This window comes from Cucurbita pepo, chromosome LG20 (assembly GCF_002806865.2).
Source record: "Cucurbita pepo subsp. pepo cultivar mu-cu-16 chromosome LG20, ASM280686v2, whole genome shotgun sequence".
NCBI classification, from domain to species: Eukaryota; Viridiplantae; Streptophyta; class Magnoliopsida; order Cucurbitales; family Cucurbitaceae; genus Cucurbita; species Cucurbita pepo.
The window spans coordinates 1334044-1346856 of NC_036657.1; the positions used below are offsets into that span (position 1 = coordinate 1334044).

Sequence of the window (12813 nt, forward strand, 5' to 3'; positions counted from 1 at the left end):
TTTTTTTTTTTTTTTTTTTTTGTACTATTGGTTTCTTGTGTGATTGGCATCTTAGATTGGAAAAGTTAGGGTTTCACTAGATTGTACTTTGTTATTTAATTCTAAATTCAATTATAAATTCCTCATTTATAATGAGGCATCTTATTACATTTCCGTCTCGCCGTAAATCAAATTAATCCTCATGCGGAGCATAATTTTGCTTCTGGTTTGAATTTTTTTTTTTTTTTTTTTTTACTTATTAATGTGATTATTGCTGATTTTTGTTGAATAATACATCCGTAGGCAGTTCAAACTTTGTGATGGCAACCGAAACCAAAACCGCGACTGAGGAAGTTAAGATTGACCTCTTTGAAGATGATGATGAGTTCGAAGAGTTTGAGATTAATGAAGGTACAGCTTGAAATCCTCTCCTTATTTATGGCTGGCCGATGGGCATTTACTTGTTTGATGTTCCAGACAAAAGAATGGGAATGCAATAAGGGTTTGCGTAGTCCTGTTACCGACTTGCTAATAACTGATAACTGCTATAGGAATAATAGCATTCACTAATTTGGATCAGCACACCCTAAATATTTCTTGTTCGCCTATAACCTCTATTTTATATCATTTCCATCTGATACAATTAGAATCGTAATGAGCTGGAGTTGTAATACTATACAATTACACTAATAATAATGATCAATAAAAAGAACTTTTAGTAAGAGAGAAAAAAAGGCCAGAGTTACATGCCTTTTGGCTTTAGAGGAATATCCTTCCATGTCTGAGGTTAACATTCTACTGTTAGGATTCGGGAAGTCCATGGGAAGCCTTTATCTGCATTAAAATTTTTCTGGTATTTGGTATGATACACACAAATTGAGAAGCTTTTATTTATTACTGTGTGCTCAAGAATACTAGGAGTTTTAGTTGTATATTAGAAAATTGAAGGGATGATCTTGGTGGGATGGTTGGCAAAATCAATTGGTGGATGTGCATTGACCTTGATCTGCCTTCTAGGGAAGAAGTAGAAGTTTTTGTTAAGTAGGCTCCCACTTTTGCAGGTGGGAGTGAAGAAGCATGCTCTGCTGCTTCATTTGAATCCTCCCATGAGCAATGCAACAGTGCTTTGAGGAAGGAGATTAGAGTCCTGTGGTTTTCTGTTGATATGTTTACACTCTAGCTGATATCTTGTCTCTTTTGTCAGAATCTGAATTTTTTTTATGTCTTGAGCTCTTGAAGATGAACTTGTTAGAGAGCATCTTTGCCACTTGAAGATGAACTTGTTAGCTAACATGAATGGATTATTTCCTAAGCGTCTTTGCCACTTGAAGATGAACTTGTTAGAGAGAGATGGTGGGGGGCACATGTTTTCTTTTTATTGTTTATGGCAGTTAGTTTCTGAGTGATCATAGATATGGGAGAACGCCATGACACTCTATGATATCTCTATAGTTGTTCTTTATGGGTTTGATAGACATTTTTGATGGATGATCATATGAACTGCAGAATGGGAAGTCAAAGAAGAAGGGAAGGAAATTACACAGCAGTGGGAAGACGACTGGGATGATGATGATGTCAATGACGACTTCTCCTTGCAGCTTCGGAGAGAATTGGAGAGCAATACCGAGAAGAAATGAGAAGATTTTTTTGTTGTCTGTATGTTTCTTATCTTTCAAGATCTTATGTTTACTAGGTCTTTTGACCCCAAGGTGGGATTACGACGTCTTCTATCCTTCTTGTAAATCGTGGTATTATGAACATGCTTAGAAGCCTAAAACACTGATACCTTTTCAGATCAGATAATTGGAAAATCGTTGAAACCTTTGGCACCGAAGAAAACAGTGTTCTTTTGTCGTTGTTGTTGTTGTCGTCGTCGTCACAGACCATGAATCCATCGAGATTATCAACATTGCGATGGAGTCTTTTCAAATAGATGTCCGAAATGTTGTTGGAATGTCAAAAATGTTTGAAAGAGTTGGCAGTTGTTGGAATGTTGACAAATTGCCCGACTAGTCACTACAAAAAATGATATCCCTTCATATTTTTACCGAGTCGTGTAAATTTCAGTCTTTATTTGCATACCTTCATAGTCTTAAACTTTTATATTCATCTCTTGCAACTACACAATTCATGTCATGTTTTCCTATGTAAATCGTTTCGTGCCTTCCGATTATATATAATCCTTTTGAAACTCTTTTGAAAGGGTAATTTATAAATGGACATTATCATTAGTTTGTATCATTTCCATGGTTGAAATAAGAGCCGCACATGCATTCTCGTGAAGACCCTTTCCGAGATTTCAGTCGCATAAAACAATTCTATCTTTCCCCACTTCGTCTTCTTCTTAGGCCCTCCTCTTTCCCAAATTCTGTACAGTAACCATTTCCAAGCCACTTACAGACGGCGGCGCTTCCTCTGAACTTCAACTTCCTCCCGGCCACCTCTCCCGGCGGCATAATACTTACCGGCTGTCACTCGTCAGCTGTAGAACACCCACCCTCTGTCTCAATAAATTCAATTAATGTCACCTCGTGTCTGCAGAAACCAAGGCAATTTTTGGAAGAGCAGTGGAAGTTCTGCAAATGGGGCAAATGGGTGTGTTCAAAAGCCAAGAATCAATGCAACGGACATGGAAGGTATGGCTGCAATTTTTCCCCATTTTGAAACTCTCCAAACAAACCACACATTCCAAATCACTATGTTTTCCCTTTTTGTAGTCATAACAAGGAAGCTTCTCCAAATCTAAATCATTACCATTATTACTTCTCCAAATCCAAACCCCTTCCCCTTCTCCCATCAAAGCCCTTCCCACAGTACACATGAATCACCACCAACACACCCATCCCCACCGCCGACAGCAGAACCGCCGACACCACAATCTCCATAACTGTACATAAATCCACCTTACTTACATGTCATAGGAGTGAATAATATGTACACGAAATACATGAAATCCAAGTTATATGATCTGACACATCATGTTGTCTTCCATTCATCCGAAATTATGAATTTATAGGATAAGTATATTTTTTTTATTTTATAAGAACCATTTTATAGGATAAGTATATTTTTTTTATTTTATAAGAACCATCCAATACATGTGAGGTCACAGACGAACAGGAAACTAAACATTATTGATGTGTGAAAAACTTCTGCTAACAAATAGACTAACGACCGCGATACGTAACTAGTTAAAAATAAATAATATTGCTATCAATGAGCTTGAGTGTTAAAAATGGTATGGGAGATGGGGACAATATTTTTATAGCAGTAAACTTGAGCGGTTAGGAATAGTATAGACGGTTTAATGCTCGCCTAAGATACTCTCTAGCCTATTTTTTAGTTCTAAATTGTGGATCTTACATTTGATCAGTAATTTTTAGTTCTAAATTGTAGATCTTACATTTGATCAATAAGTTCTAAATTGTGAATAAGTTCTAAATTGTGAGAACTTACCTATCTGATCTCTTAGAGTATAATCTACTCAGTAAGTTCTAAATTGTCTACTCAGAATAAGTTCTAAATTGTGAGATCTTACACATCTGATCTTATAATATCTGGTATATTGTGGTGGATAGGACGTTCTAAATTGTGAGATCTTACACATCAAATTGTGAGATCTTACACATCTGATCTCTTTAGAGTATAATATCTGTATATTGTGGTTGATAGGACAGTTTAATGCTGGCTAGGATGCTCTCTAGCCTATTTTTAGTTATAAATTGTGGGATCTTACATTTGATCTAATAAGAGTAAGTTCTAAATTGTCTACTAATAAGTTCGAGATCTTACACATCTGATCTCTTAGAGTATAATATCTAAATTGTGAGATCTTACACATGATCTGTATAATATTTGGTATATTGTGGTGGATAGGACGTTCTAAATTGTGAGATCTTACACATCTAATCTTAGAGTATAATATCTGTATTGTATATTGTGGTTGATAGGACGGTTTAATGCTGCCTAAGATGCTCACTAGCCTATTTTTAGTTGTGGATCTTACATTTGATCTACTCAGAGTAAGTTCTAAATTGTGAGATCTTACACATCTGATCTCTTATAGTATAATATCTGCTATATTATGGTTGACATTCTATTATGAATAGAATGTACAGTTATTAGTTGCTAATTTTTTTTTAAAAAAAACCATTTAAATCTTAACCATATCCAAATACATTCAAATCTAAACCATCGGATAAAATTCTTCCAAAAAAAAAATAAAAAAGAAATTTATAAAGTTATTTGATATTGGTGGATTTTAAAAAACGTCCTTAATTAAATCATTTAAATCTAAATCATATCCAAATACTAAAATTTTCTTTAAAAAAAAATTCTAAAATTAGAAACTAAATATCAATCTAATCCATAAAATAAAATAGTTAAGATACCAAAAACTGACTTAGTCTTGAGTCAATCATAATCACTCACAACTTGAGAATAGCTCATAACCTATTCAAATTCAACTACCCAAATTTAGCCTTATTTTCACCCTCTTCCCACACAATTCATATATAAACTACCATGACCACTATCATTTTCAAGCAACCTCAAACAAAACCCACCAAATAAAAGAGAAAAAAAATCCATCAAATTACAAAAAAAGTTGCATTTTTCCTCCCTTGTTCATGTGATTCCTTCACTGTTCTATGTAACACTCTCCTAACTGGTAAGCAGAAGAACAATAAATAATAAACTTTGTTTTTCGTCACAATGGTGAGTACAGCCGCAGCAAGAACTGTCATTGGCATTATAGGTAACAACTCTATTCAAAATTCATCCATCCATATCAAATTATAGCACCAACTTCATCCCTTTGTTTATCATTTATTTATTTTCTCAGGAAATGTCATATCTTTTGGGTTATTTATGTCACCAATGTAAGCTTCTAATCTCTCTTTATTTCTCTAAAGTTGCATTTTTTCATTGCTAAATCTTGATATCAACCAAAACCCTACAGCCCCACCTTCACTCAGATTGTGAAGCGCAAGGCCGTGGAGGATTTCAAGCCTGACCCTTACTTGGCCACAATCCTCAACTGCGCCATGTGGGTGTTCTATGGAATGCCCTTCGTTCATCCCGACAGCATCCTCGTTGTTACCATTAACGGCATCGGTTTCTTCATCGAGCTCGCCTACGTTTCCATCTTCTTTATTTACTCTCCATGGATCAAGAGAGTAAGTCGAGACAGATTTCTTATTGTTTCTCTTTTCGTTTCGTCCCTGTTTCGAAATCGAACTAACTTGTTTTCTTGAAATTTTTTAGAGGAAGATGTTGATCGTTCTTCTAATCGAATCGATCTTCTTCGCCGCTGTCGTCCTGATTACGCTTCTCGTTTTCCACACCACCATTAGTAGAAGTTACTTTGTTGGTATTTTATGCATTATCTTCAACATTGGCATGTATACTTCTCCGTTGACCGTCATGGTACCTCTCCGTTCACCGTCGTTCGTTATATTACAATTATATTACAACGAACATCTTAATTATACGTTTGATTTGATTGCGTGTTTCGTTTCAGCGACTTGTGATCAAAACGAAGAGTGTTAAGTATATGCCGTTTACTCTCTCTCTCGCGAACTTCTGTAATGGTATCGTATGGGCCATTTACGCTCTTCTCAAGTTCGATCCGAACGTCTTGGTAAGCCTCGAACCTGTCGACATGGTATCGATGAAGACGATGGGATTATTTACTTTTTTGTTTCTTTTTGCAGATTCCAAACAGTTTGGGAGCTCTCTCTGGGTTGATCCAGTTGATTCTGTATGCAACTTATTACAGAACAACAAATTGGGACAATGATGACACGTCGAGCACGAGGAGGGCGGAGGTTCAAATGTCAGATGTGTAGTTTTGGAGGTCGAAGAGGTCAGAGATTTGAATGACTAGATGTGTAGTTTCGGAGGTGGTTAGATTTTTGGGCATGTCGTCTGCAGACTCCTTACTTCCTTTCTGGAGCTTGGTTGAAGGCTCAGCTAAATAACTTGGTGTTATCTAATTCATTGCGTTTATTCTTTTTGTTGCTGTGTACTTCAAATTCTTTCCCATATTCTTTATTGGATATTCAATTCAGCTTCAACTTCAATTTTGCTCTATGGTCTTTTGCATTTGATACATTGTTGTAGCTTCATTTATATTACGTAGGACATGACCTCGTGACTCGGGTGTTGGGGTGGGAGTTTCTCATAGTGACTCGGGTGTCAGGTGTCGGGTGTCGTGGGAGTGAACTCATAGTGACTCGGGTGTCGTGGGAGTGAACTCATAGTGACTCGGGTGTCGTGGGAGTGAACTCATAGTGACTCGGGTGTGACTCGAAGTGCAGATGTTTCAACTATAAATTTGTTAATTTGAAAAAATATCTTAGCAGCCGACAGTTCTTAAAAAGGGAGGATTTTTGTGGTTAATTTATTTAATTTGTAAGGATTTTTATGTTCCTAATGCGGTGGAATTGACCATTGATCTTCTGATTTCTAAAAATCTAACGAAAATGAAAGATAAGGCTGAGAATGAACAAACCTCCATCGACGATTTTCGACCAACACGCCGTCGCCGCCGGCTAAAATGTACGCATCGTCCTCCGTTTCGATTGCAGCCCTTACCTGCCCACGCTTGCTTCAGCCTCCCTTGAAGCCTGTCGCGTGCTCTCAAGCTTCTTTCAACCGCCGCCATCTGATTACCACTCTGGTCTCTGTCTCTACCCCTTCTTTCATCGATTTCTGTCTGCCCTGTTCTTCTGATTTTGTTGCTCTTCCTGTCGCTGAAGCTCGTGGTCTGTTCCAGATGCCCCCTGTTCGTCTCGTCAATCGGTAACTTCACTAACCCAGATTTTTTCTTCGTTTTATTTCGCATTTGGAGGCCGATAAAAGGGTTTTAATGGGTTTGAGAAGGTACTTTCTGGTGAGGGCCGGAGAGTCAGAATTCGATAGCTTTGGTATAATTAACACAAACCCAGTTGCAAAAACATCAGTTGATAGCGGATTGTCTGAGGAAGGGAAGAAGCAAACTGTTAAAGCGGCTTTCAAATTGAAAGAAATGGGGGCTTGTGACAATGGCTGCTGGATTTGGCCCTCTATTACGCAGAGAGCTTATCAAGCAGCTGAGATTATTGCATCAGTTAATGGTGTGAATCGAAGGTATTCATCTTTGTCTTGAATGTTCAAGTTCTTGCCGCCATGGAATCAGATGTTTTTGTTGGTTTCAGTTATATAGTTCCTGAATATAGTTTTCTTGATGCCCGTGGGCTTGGAGCTTATGAAGGCAAGAGATTGGAGTCTGTTTCAGAAGTATGATTGTTTGAAAGTAATGATTTGCTTGTAGTTTCTGTCCAGAGACAGTGAATTGTTTGATTGTTCTTATGAATTGTGTTTGAAAACAACAGGTATATGCTTCAGATACCATCTCTTCACGGATCAAACCTCCTCCAATTGATGATGGTACCCCAAACGAGAGCGTATCCGATGTGTTCGTTCGTGTAACGCAACTGATGTCGATTCTCGAAACGCAATACTCTGGTGATACTATCATCATTGTGTCGCCAGATTCTGATAATTTGACAGTTCTTCAAGCTGGTTTAATCGGCCTTGACTTGCGAAGGTAGCTGCACATCTGAAATGTTTCTCTCATAAGCATCATCTTGTCATTGTGTTATTTGAATCATTGACAAGTTAAAGCTTCTTTTGTTCTTGAATTCAGGCACCATGATCTTTCCTTTGCACCCGGGGAGGTTCGCTTTGTTGATATAAGTAGTATCCCTTCCTATAAGCAACCAGCTTCAGCTGTTTATAAATGTTTAAACCTTCCTAATTGTAACTGATATAGCTTTCTTTGTATATATTATTTCTCTTCCATGTTTATTTTTACACACTTCGAGGGCCTAATGTGACATAGGGGTTACATCTCGTATGAAACTTAAGAGTATACCACTTCTATGAATAGCTATACCGCTTCTATGAATAGCTCTTAAATGTTGCATCTCTTCCAAAATCAGGGCCGTTACGACACTAGGCCTATGCCAGCAAGGAGATTAGCCTCAAAAGGGGTGGTCAGCTACTGGACGTCGGTTGGGGGGAGAACGAACGAAATATTTGTTAAAGGGAAGTGTCTACTAGCGGGGTGTGCTTGGGCCAATACAATTTTACCTAAATTGATTCTCACTAATTTTAACAAAAACAATGTGCAAGATTTCTATAAGCGTGCATCGAATGTATTAGATAGTGTTTTTTTCTCAACGACTCTTCGAACGAAATGTTATAAAAGGCTTATTTTGAGACATTAAGGTTAAAAATCTTAGAAATAATTCCTTTGGTGCATCACTGTCAATTATTTTTTGGTTGTGCTATAATATCTCACACTCACACCTCACCTGTCCTCTAAATAACTAGCATTCATTGCCCTCTTCACCTCAAGCTGGACCACTGCTGACTGATTTTGATAGCTAAGTTTGCATGCATCATTTTATATCTTTACTCTTCCTTTTCCTTACTACTCATATGGATCATTGTTCAATTTCATCCTAAGATATCATTAGTTCAAGTGATATAGATTTCAGTGTTCTTGTGATTTTTTCATAATCCCATTGGCGAGAGGAAAAGTTGTTGTTTGTGACCCCACACCCAACACAAGATTTGTTCAAATTTTGGGGTTAACTAAGATTTCCAAACCAAAACCAAAAATGGTGAGAGGAAAAGTTGTTTAATTTGAAATTACTTTCTTTTTGAAGAAAAGTTGCATACTTACTTTAATGGGTAGAGATTTGAATTTGCAGGGTTGTGGTTACAATTATGCTCTGAAATGGCAGTCATTACGCTTTACAGTTGTACAAGCAACGCTGCAGAGATATCAGATAACTGCTCTGCGTGCTCTCCCCCATAGCCCAACGCCATCCCTCTCTATGCTTCTTCTTCCCCTTCTTCCATTCCTTCTCTTTTTCCATCTCTCTGTTCTTCAATCATTCAACCCCACAAACAATTTCTGCCCAAAACCACAACTTCTTCTTTGATTTCCCTTTCCCTTGTGATTCTTCAATCCTTTTCCTTCCCTCCCATGGCGACCCTTTAGCCATTGTCGGCAGCTCCACCTCCGAGTGTTCTTGGGTGTTCTTGTTTAGTTCTTGGGCATGGCTATTCGAGGAGTCGATTTCAAATGGTAAATCTCTTCCCCTCTTTACCCATATCGATGGTTTTTAACTTGCTTCAGTATTTCCGGATTTTTCAGGTACGATGGGTTCTTCTTGTCAATGCTTGCTACTAGTATGTATCCTTTGTCATTCTCTATCAGATCATGACATTGCAAGAGTGCGATTGTGACAATCTTGTTTACTCAAATGATTACACACCAGCAATAGACCCATTTTATGTCTTGTTTTCCTTTAACTCTTTTGCTTATTAGAATCATTGTGAGTATCAATTGGAGAAGGTACAATACCTGTAGATATCCTTTGCACATATGGATTGTGGTATGTGTCTTAACACATATATATTCATGATTTCTTGCTTGCTTCTGGTGGCTATGCATAACACAACACTTTCTTCATTCAGGTTGATTATACCTCTGTGTTTGCTTTTCGCCTTCTGCTGTTCATAGATAATGCACTTTCAGCTGGAATGGGATTGTAAGACCTTCTCTTCTTATACTCACTACTTCTGGGGAAGCTCCTAAGTTCCTCAGATTCATAAGGGGTGTCTTGTTCTTACTGTTGAATTTAAATTTCGTTAGAGATTTCGGATGGCAGCAGCGATATGCTCGATTCTGTGGACGAGTTGTGGTTCTTTCTATTCTATCTCTATTGCTGTACCCCTTTCTATGTGCGTGGACTGTAATTGGGACTCTGTGGTTTAGAGATGCTAAAGATTGTGTAAGCTATATTGTTCCTTAACATTGGCTAAAATCATGTCTTTACAAGCTTTGATTATTTAGTTCGTGTTGTTCATGCGTGCAGCTGCCTGAAGAAGGACAGAAATGGGGCTTCCTCATTTGGTTGCTTTTCAGCTACTGTGCCCTCCTTTGCGTTGCCTGCTTGTCAATTGGAAAGGTCTATCAGTTTCTGTCTACTTCTCCGTTCTTTTATTTGATACTAACCGGTTTTCTTGTCGCTTCTTAAACCGTTTTATGCAGTGGTTAGCGCGTCGACAAGCTCACTTGTTCCGTGCCCAACAAGGCATACCGGTGTCGGAATATGGGGTAAGCTTGGAACTGTTTGTTATTATAACACTTCTACTCTTGAGTATCTGTTTAGGATCATCAAACGTTGGATTGATTAGCATTGTTCTGCATACTAGGTACTGGTTGATATGATTAGAGTTCCTGATTGGGCATTTGAAGCTGCAGGATTGGAAACACGAGGCATTGGCCAAGATGCTACTGGGTACCATCCCGGGTTGTTCTTAACCTCGGCTCAGGTAAACGTCTGAAGCTTAAATCGATGTGTATAGAAACTTTCTGCCCTTGGCTATGGATCTGTTGTAATAACGTGTATTCGAGTTGTGCCACTTGTCTATCGGTGTTTATAATCGTTATCTTGTGAATAGTATGTTAAGGGGATCATGCACGAGTAACGTGGGAGGAAATCTGTGCTCTTATTGTAACAACCCAAGCTCACTGCTAACATATATTGTCCTTTTTGTTTTCTCTTTCGAGCTTTCCTCAAGGTCTTTAAAACGTGTTTGTTAGGGAGAGGTTTCCACACCCTTATAAAGAATGTTTCGTTCTCCTCCACAACCGATGTGGGATCTCATAGTCCACCCCCTTTGGGACCTAACGTCCTTCTGGCACACCGCCTCGTATCCACCCCCTTTCAAGGCTCAGTCTCCTCGCTGGTACATTGTCCGGTGTCTAGCTTTGATACCATTTGTAACGACTCAAACCCACAAGTAGCAGATATTGTCCTATTTGGGCTTTCTCTGTCAGGCTTCCCCTAAGTTTTTTAGGCCACCTCTACTAGGGAGAGGTTTCCACACCCTTATAAAGAATGCTTCGTTTTCCTCCCCATTCGATGTAGGATCTCACAATCCACCCCATTTAGGACCCAGTGTTCTCGTTGGCACTCATTCTTAGAAACGGGCTATTTTTGTGCAGAGGGAAGCTGTGGAAGCTCTCATCCAGGACCTTCCAAAGTTCAGGCTAAAGGCTGTCCCAACAGATTGCAGTGAATGCCCCATTTGCCTTGAAGAGTTCCATGTAGGGAATGAGGTAAACTCTTTGCTTCATATTTCATCATTCATCTTAAAATGTTTCCATACCCTCTTCACATTCATTTTCTCCTTTATGCAGGTTCGTGGTATGCCATGTGCTCACAATTTCCACGTCGAATGTATCGACGAGTGGCTTCGTCTGAACGTTAAATGTCCTCGATGTCGCTCCTCCGTCTTCCCAAATCTCGACCTCAGCGCTCTTTCAAACCTACATTCAGACACAGAACAAACATCTGCCATTGCTTTCGTAACAAGCCAACCTTCAAGTCTGTCGAGATCAACTCCGAGCCACCGCGCATCTCAGACCGAAAACACAGCAGGCCTCTATACCGACACGACCTTAGATGCCATGGAGAACGGAAGCTCACCCATTTTGAACCATCTTAACCAGAATTGCTCAGCCCCTTAAAACTTTCTCCCCTCATTCACCACTGATAAACCAAATTCACTGACATCTACACCTAAAAACCAGGCCATGGAGGAAACAAGAGTCCACGTGGGCTTCCTCCATTAGCCCATGTTCATGCCTCCTGGATCCTATATATATATTCTTCTTTCAATGTGAAAAATATGTGACATTAATCATAAACATTAAAGCTTATTAAAAATTATGATATAATATTTCTAAGCATAGGTTAAAATAAAATATTTTATTCTCAAAATCTCATTAAATAATTATATGATTTAATCTCATGCATGTGCATAATCTTATTAAACATCATATTGTATTTATTTTATCATATGGTTCTAATTAAATAAAGGGATGAAGATTGGTTTGTTGGTTAATACAAATCAAATTATTTTGATAATGTAGGGTGGGAGTTAAATAAATAAATAATTATTTATTTATAGAGATAATGATTGAACCTTAAAATTATTGAGATCCTAAACCTTTTTTAAAAGCATTATTTTATTATGCTGTCAACTTTGGGATGTCAATCTAATCCTTGATTTTATATGTATTAATTAAATACTCTTAACAATAAAGGACTCATCATATCCATAAAATAAAATAAAAAATCAATTATTTTTCTCTTTCCAATATTAATTACAACTCAATATCTCTATTATTCAAAAAATATTAAATTAATTTGATTTATAAATTATTTTAATTAATATAGTTTTGGAATATAATATTAATTAATGTTTATGTACACTAAAGCTTTGAACTTCCCTTTTTTAATTAATTTTTTTTAATATTTCAATAATTAATAATAGAGGTTTTTTAAAAAAATTAAAATTTCTTGTATTTTAAAATATAGAAATTTATTAAACTTTTAATTAATTAAATAAAATTAAAATGAGAGGACAAAGGAAAAAAGATTCCACTATAATGTACGGGCAACTATTTTGGAACAGTCCGAAAACAAAACCCCGTCCTTTCTTTCTACGGGAAGCGTGGGGCCCACTTTTTATAGGTCCAATTTTAACTTTTTTTTAATTTATTATAACTCAATTTAATTTGAAATATTATATTTTTTAAATAAAAGCTTTTAACTCAAATTGAAATATTTTTTTAAAAAATTTATTTTTAATAAATTATGGATAATACTGAGAGTAAAAAAATAATTGAGATAAGAATCTAAATTAGAATCTTAACAGAATCTATGTTTTTAATAGTTAATAATTTTATAAAAATTATACTCC

The 12813-nt window shown here is 37.2% G+C and overlaps 4 protein-coding genes and 1 long non-coding RNA gene across 6 annotated transcripts in view; all 5 read left to right on the forward strand.

Moving 5' to 3' along the window:
• Nucleotides 1-1813, forward strand: part of LOC111782564 (protein DELETION OF SUV3 SUPPRESSOR 1(I)-like) — a 2688-nt gene extending 875 nt beyond the window's left edge. Inside the window, exons 2-3 of one of the 2 annotated variants that reach the window (XM_023663338.1) lie at nucleotides 283-390; nucleotides 1486-1813. In XM_023663338.1, coding sequence (XP_023519106.1) covers nucleotides 300-390; nucleotides 1486-1616 — 222 coding nt within the window. In that variant the 5' untranslated portion in view covers nucleotides 283-299 and the 3' untranslated portion in view covers nucleotides 1617-1813. The remainder of the gene's footprint in view (nucleotides 1-282; nucleotides 391-1485) is intronic. The other variant, XM_023663339.1, reaches the window with a different exon arrangement.
• Nucleotides 1814-2274: 461 nt separating this feature from the next.
• On the forward strand, nucleotides 2275-2976 carry LOC111783642. Its single transcript, XR_002813390.1, has 2 exons — nucleotides 2275-2615; nucleotides 2697-2976. It is a non-coding gene; the product is annotated as an uncharacterized LOC111783642 (long non-coding RNA).
• Nucleotides 2977-4681: 1705 nt separating this feature from the next.
• On the forward strand, nucleotides 4682-5842 carry LOC111783625 (bidirectional sugar transporter SWEET5-like). Its single transcript, XM_023664543.1, has 6 exons — nucleotides 4682-4735; nucleotides 4823-4859; nucleotides 4940-5156; nucleotides 5245-5406; nucleotides 5501-5620; nucleotides 5694-5842. The coding sequence occupies exons 1-6, from the start codon at nucleotides 4693-4695 to the stop codon at nucleotides 5826-5828; spliced, it is 714 nt and encodes a 237-aa protein (XP_023520311.1). The 5' UTR covers nucleotides 4682-4692; the 3' UTR covers nucleotides 5829-5842.
• A 566-nt stretch (nucleotides 5843-6408) lies between these two features.
• Nucleotides 6409-7927, forward strand: LOC111783429. Its single transcript, XM_023664353.1, has 5 exons — nucleotides 6409-6783; nucleotides 6865-7110; nucleotides 7179-7260; nucleotides 7356-7570; nucleotides 7670-7927. The coding sequence occupies exons 1-5, from the start codon at nucleotides 6539-6541 to the stop codon at nucleotides 7788-7790; spliced, it is 909 nt and encodes a 302-aa protein (XP_023520121.1). The 5' UTR covers nucleotides 6409-6538; the 3' UTR covers nucleotides 7791-7927.
• Nucleotides 7928-8741: 814 nt separating this feature from the next.
• Nucleotides 8742-11807, forward strand: LOC111783428 (E3 ubiquitin-protein ligase SIS3-like). Its single transcript, XM_023664352.1, has 10 exons — nucleotides 8742-9121; nucleotides 9191-9229; nucleotides 9365-9431; nucleotides 9514-9587; nucleotides 9692-9830; nucleotides 9915-10007; nucleotides 10091-10156; nucleotides 10255-10374; nucleotides 11051-11164; nucleotides 11246-11807. The coding sequence occupies exons 1-10, from the start codon at nucleotides 9093-9095 to the stop codon at nucleotides 11573-11575; spliced, it is 1071 nt and encodes a 356-aa protein (XP_023520120.1). The 5' UTR covers nucleotides 8742-9092; the 3' UTR covers nucleotides 11576-11807.
• Nucleotides 11808-12813: the final 1006 nt, after the last annotated feature.